Genomic DNA, 5,632 nt, shown 5'->3' with positions numbered 1-5,632 from the left:
TCCAGCCCCTCCCCTCCCCCAAGATGAGGGGTGGGACTGAAATTTTCAACCCTCTAATCACTGGTTAGTTCCCTGATGGCCAGCTCCATCCTTCAGGGCTTTACAGAATCACCTCATTCACATAACAAAGACACCTTTATGATGCTTATCACAGGAAATTCTAAGGGTGTTAAGAGCTATATTTGAGGTGAAATTCAAATATATATATATTTTTATTATAAATCACAATGTCACAACCACAATGATTTCAAATTGACCTCTCAGTAGTGATACCGACTAATATATGAGTCCATCTGCCTGTGCACATAGGCCAAAATAAATGCACAAGCAGGAGTTTGCAGTGTAGAATGAAAGACATTTAATATTAAATTGGCCAATCCAAAGATGGGGAGCTAGTGCTATGAAAGACTCCACTCCCTGATGGTGTGTAGGTTACAGATTACATAGGGCAAAATCACAAGACACCATGGGTTAGGCCTTTAGGGGGTTGAGGTTCTGCTGGGAACTGATTGGTTGTGTGGGCAGTGAAAACGGAATCAGGTGTTAGGCTGAATCTTGGTTCAGCAACCTCAGTACTTGAGTTCTGGAGAAAGGTAATGGTAGCACGAGGGGGTGGGATAGTAACGGAATACTCATCAGCTTTCCAGGTCTCCACTGATTGGCTGGTACCAGGGCAGTGGTCATTAGTCAATGCAGGTGGTCCTGAGGCAGCCCTGGCATGGCTTGTATGGTTTTGCTGCTTTTCTGGGCCTGGGGCTGAGAAGCAACTGAGGCCTAGAGGTATGTGATATGGGTTAGAACCTCAGTGTCCTGGGGGCTCAATGCTTAAGGGCTACTCTCCAGCTCCCCAGTTCCTCCTCCGAGGGGGGGATCTACCACATGAGTAGTGACAGGCCAGGGGAGGAAAGGTCAGGGAGGGTCTGAACCACACAACCAGCTATATGTTAGGGGAGGAAAGATTACCCTGAAGCCAGGCCCTTATTTTCCCAGTTGTTAGGCACCCAGGGCTTTCTGTACCCCGCCTATATAGTCTTTGCTCTGCTCATGTCTAATTGTCCAACACAGGTTTGCCAGTCTCACTTATGACTCCCATTTGGTGCATTTTTAAGTCTATATCTGATTTTTAAAACTGAAAAGCAGAACTTCGAAAGGTTTTGCACTTGTATGGGAAGAGTAAATTCATTTTTAAAAATTTAAAAATCACATAGTGGTAAGTGCCATGCAGATTATTTTAATCTCATTATGTATTCTTTTTAAAAAATGTTTTTCTTACTGATTTTAGAGAGAGGGAGGATAGAGAGATACAGTAAACATGAGAGAAAAATCATGGACTGACTGCCCCCTACTGGGGATGCTCATGTGCCCTGATTGGGAATAGAACTAGTGACCTCTTGGTTCATGGGTCCACGCTCAATCACTGAGCCACCAGCCCAGCCCGTGATTTTTTTTAAAAAACAAAATTGGGTGCTTGGTTGTGTTCAAAGTAAACAGATTGTTCCTCCCCAAAACTTTAATAAAAGCTAACGAATATCCAGGGGCCGGTATCCGCGGGATGTCCTAGATGCCTTCATTCTGAATCAATGAACTGTCCTCACCGGGGGCAGCGCGAACAGTTCACCCGGAGGAGGTCGCGCGCGGCGCGCTGGGGGTGAGGGGCCGTGCAGAACCGTGGTTCTGGGGACCCACACGCAGACCATCTTTCAGCACCTCCCCCAGCCCCGCGACATTGCGCAGCGCGCGTGCGTGCGTGTGGTGGGGGAGGGGTTGCTTTCGTGTGTGGCAGGGGTGGGGGGGTGGGGTGCTTGCCGCTCAGGTCCTGGCAGCTGACAAAAGACTTTTTAATGCTCTCCAAATAATAAAACTTGGCTTCTCTCTCGCCCACGAGCCATTTATGGGGGAAGCGAAAATCCCTGTATGATTTCGGGGTGACCCACCGGCCAGAGTGAAGCGCTGCGTTGACAAGACCCGCGGGTAGCGTACACCACTGCCAGGACCGTGCGCGCAGCGTCCTGTCCGTTCCCGCCCAGTGCATGCTGGTCGGCATCCTTGTCTCGGTCCAGCGCAGCGTCTGCGCTTTCCGTCTGCGTCCCCGTCCCGGTCCGCGCTCTCGGGCCTCTCCGCCTGCGCCCTCTCCAAGGGTACCCGCCGCAGCCCTGGCGCTCCCCGCGGGCCCCGCCGAGGCCGCCTGCGCCCTGTGCCAGCGCGCGCCCCGCGAGCCGGTGCGCGCCGACTGCGGCCACCGCTTCTGCCGGGCTTGCGTGGTGCGCTTCTGGGCGGAGGAGGACGGGCCCTTCCCTTGCCCCGAGTGCGCCGATGACTGCTGGCAGCGCGCCGTGGAGCCCGGCCGCCCGCCGCTCAGCCGCCGCCTGCTGGCGCTCGAGGAGGCGGCCGCAGCACCCACGCGCGACGGCCCGGCCTCGGAGGCGGCGCTGCAGCTGCTGTGTCGCGTCGACGGGGGTCCGCTGTGCGCCGCCTGCCGAATGGCGGCGGGGCCCGAGCCACCCGAGTGGGAGCCCCGCTGGAGGAAGGTGCTGCGCGGCAAGGTGCGCAAGAGCGGTGCCTGTGCGCCGCTGTCCCCTTCCCGACCCCGGTGCCTGCCCCCGGACGGCGCCCTGACCGCCTTCCCCGTCCTCCGGACAATGCCCTGTTACCAAATCCCCCACCACCAGAAGGTGCTCTGTCCGCTCCCCCGTCCCCGGAAGGTGTCTGTGGGCCTCCCCATCTTCTGCCCATCCTTTCCCCTTGGGGCTGTCCTTCCTCTCCCACCCCAGATGGTGTCCTGCTGTGGGGTCCGCCCCTGTGCCTAGTTCTCTAGGCCTTACTGCCCCTCCTCCATGCATGACGGAACCCGGTGGCAGCCTCCCCCCGCCACGGGTGAACCCTCTGAGGCTGTCTAGCAGATAAGCCCCTCCCTATCCCAGGCTCCGCCCCTCCCACACATTTCTCATCCCCTCTTAGCCCTCCCTGAGCCTCTCCATTTACTTTGTTCTGGTACCTTATCTGCACTGCATGGGGTGTCTGACCCTGGGTGGAAACCCACCACCTGGCAACCCAGGGACCCACCCTTTTAGGTTGTGGGCGCGCAGAGTAGTTTATGAGAGAATAAATAGCCAGCCAGACTAGCTGGATTCTCCTCCTGCTGGGTGGGGGCTCTTCCCACCTACCTGGTCGGTGCACAGCCAGTGACGGGTGCCTAATGGGCCCTGGGTGTGGCCGTGCTCACCCCAAAGGGGGCATGCAGGGTCTGGTGGGATTCCTAGAGTGGCCCTGCCAGGGCCGTTCCTTCTGAAAAGGATATGGTGACTATTTTTGGCAAATATCCATCCCTGTGCTAGTGACAGTAACACTGGAAACTGAGGGACACTCATGTCCAGTTTTTTGGTTAGATTCTTAGCACAGGATTTTCTAAGAGGCTTCTTTCGGAAGCAAGCTTGGGGCGGGGGGGGGGGCGGTGGTCACTAAGACCCCTCTGGTACCTGCAGCCTGTTTGCATGAGTCTGGCAGGCCAGGACCATGCAGTGGGGCCTTCTCGATAGATGTTTAGTAATGTCCCCTGGATTGGGCTAAGGGAGGGGTGTCCTAGACCTTCAGGGGTGGTCACCCACCTGGTAACCAGTGTCTCTTCCCAGGAGAATAAGGGGTCTGTGGAGATCATGAGGAAAGATCTGAATGATGCTCGGGACCTGCATGGCCAGGCCGAGTCTGCTGCTGCCGTGTGGAAGGCAAGTAGGAGTGGACCTGGGTCCGCGGGAATGAGGGGACATGGGTGTGGAGTCTTGACTCTATCGGGCAGGGCCTGGGGGAGGAACTGAGCCCTCTGTAGCAAACCTTTTCTCCTTGAGGTGGTCATCCTGGGGCTGGGGTCCTGGGTACGGCCTGAGGACACGTGTCCTTCCCTGCCACCTGCCCTGCAGGGACACGTGATGGACCGCAGGAAGAAGGCCCTGACCGACTACAGGAAGCTTCGGGCTTTCTTTGTGGAGGAGGAGGAGCGCTTCCTGCAGGAGGCAGAAAAAGAGGAGGGGTCCCCCGAAGAGGAGGATGCTGACCCTGCAGAGAGGTTCAGGTCCCTCCTGCAGGCCCTGTCGGAGCTGGAGCAGAGGCACCGCAACCTGGGCCTTAGCATGCTGCTCCAGGTGGGCCCTGGCCCCGTCTTGAAAGCCTTAAGCTGCCAAGAGAGGGCTTAAGGCGAGGCCTGGCCTTCGTTTGGGGCTGAATTTCAGGAATGAGTAATCCAGCCGACTCCCCGGCCTCCATGTTGCTGGTGATCTTTCATGAGGGAGGGCTGCTCCCCAATATTGAAGCGCCAGGCCCTTGTCCTACCCTAGCACTCTGCAGGAAGGTGATGGCCACCTGACCCTTTCCCCTCATGTCCTCACACCCTATGTCTGAGGCCTTGCCCTGGAGGCTCTGGGTTCTTTGTACCCCCTCTGATCTGAGCCAGCAGCCCCCACCCTCCCCTTCTCGGCTGGGAAGTGCCATTTCACTCAGGGAATGCTTGTTATCAGCTGCGGGTAGGTGGTGGTGTGGGGTGATCATCATGGGAGGCTTGGCTTCAGCCTTGGGGAGCTGCCTGTGGCTGGTGGAACTGGGGCATGGCCACCTGGATTTTAGGACAGCAGCTCCCTCCTCTACCTCCTCCTCTCTCTCCCTGTCTCTCTCTCTCTCTGCAGTGATGCCAGGCAGAGGAAGCTGGCTCGACCGTGGCCCAGCCCCCAGCAGCTCCATCCGCCTCCTTCCGGACCCCGGAGGGTCTCCACCTAGGTGTGACTGGGCTTCGTACCGTAGGTGCCGCCTTGGGTTGTCCCCTCAGGAGTGTCGGTGTTTTCTTTCCCGGGTGTTCGTGTTTCTGGGCTGTGAAAGCCAGCCTCACTGTGGAGACCTGAAGCGGTGGGGAGGCATCAGTAACTCAAGTGTATCCTGTTCTTTCTCTTCATAAAGCTGTTATTGCCGCTGCCGAGTCTCTTCACGTCTGCCTGGGATCTCCGTGACAGCTGTTGTCACAGCCGCTGGGTGGCTGGGTTGTCCAGACCTGGCGCCTGCCCCCTTTAAATGCTGCCCATGATGGGCCTTGTTCTACTCAGGTTTAAAGACCCCTGTCTGAGCATCAGGCAGAAGAGTTAAGGTTAAATTCGGGGTGATCATCAAAGGAAAAGGAGTCCTAGGTTGCCCAGGTGGGGAGGATGGGCAGGTAGATCAACCTGTCACTCCTGCTTGAGGCCCTGACAGCTTGTGTCCCCCACAGATCACCCACAGCTCAATTTCTCCGTGCAGTAATGGCCCCCGGGTTCTCCTGGGTCTGGGAAGTCAGCCCCCTGCGCACCTCACCTGCAGCTCTGTTCCTGGTATCTCCCAGTGCGTCCGCTTGCCCTGCTCACTTCTCCGTCATTGTCCCTTAGGAGCAGGTTGGCGTGCTGTCATTCTTGCTGTACCCCCGGCTTCCCTTGCAGTGTAGTTCCTCTCATAGATGAATTTAGCAAAACCCATGACTTAGTGGCAGTGTCATTGGGACAAAAATGCCATACGGTGACAGGACAAGGGGTCCCAGTGCATTGGCATAGACATTTAGGATGGCTTCTGAGTCACTCCAGATTAGCAGCTTTGTGATCAATGGGCCATTTCTGGACAAAGC

The 5,632-nt window shown here is 56.7% G+C and overlaps 1 protein-coding gene across 1 annotated transcript; it reads left to right on the top strand.

The window, feature by feature from the left end:
- The first annotated feature begins 2,023 nt into the window (after positions 1 to 2,023).
- Positions 2,024 to 4,955, top strand: RNF187 (ring finger protein 187). Its single transcript, XM_008151530.3, has 4 exons — positions 2,024 to 2,543; positions 3,630 to 3,722; positions 3,915 to 4,136; positions 4,674 to 4,955. Exons 1-4 carry the CDS (start codon positions 2,031 to 2,033, stop codon positions 4,674 to 4,676), a joined length of 831 nt encoding a protein of 276 aa, XP_008149752.3. The 5' UTR covers positions 2,024 to 2,030; the 3' UTR covers positions 4,677 to 4,955.
- Positions 4,956 to 5,632: the final 677 nt, after the last annotated feature.

This window comes from Eptesicus fuscus, chromosome 6, assembly GCF_027574615.1.
Source record: "Eptesicus fuscus isolate TK198812 chromosome 6, DD_ASM_mEF_20220401, whole genome shotgun sequence".
NCBI lineage: Eukaryota > Metazoa > Chordata > Mammalia > Chiroptera > Vespertilionidae > Eptesicus > Eptesicus fuscus.
Note: the sequence above shows the minus strand (reverse complement) of the source record. Positions and strands in the feature narration are given on the sequence as shown.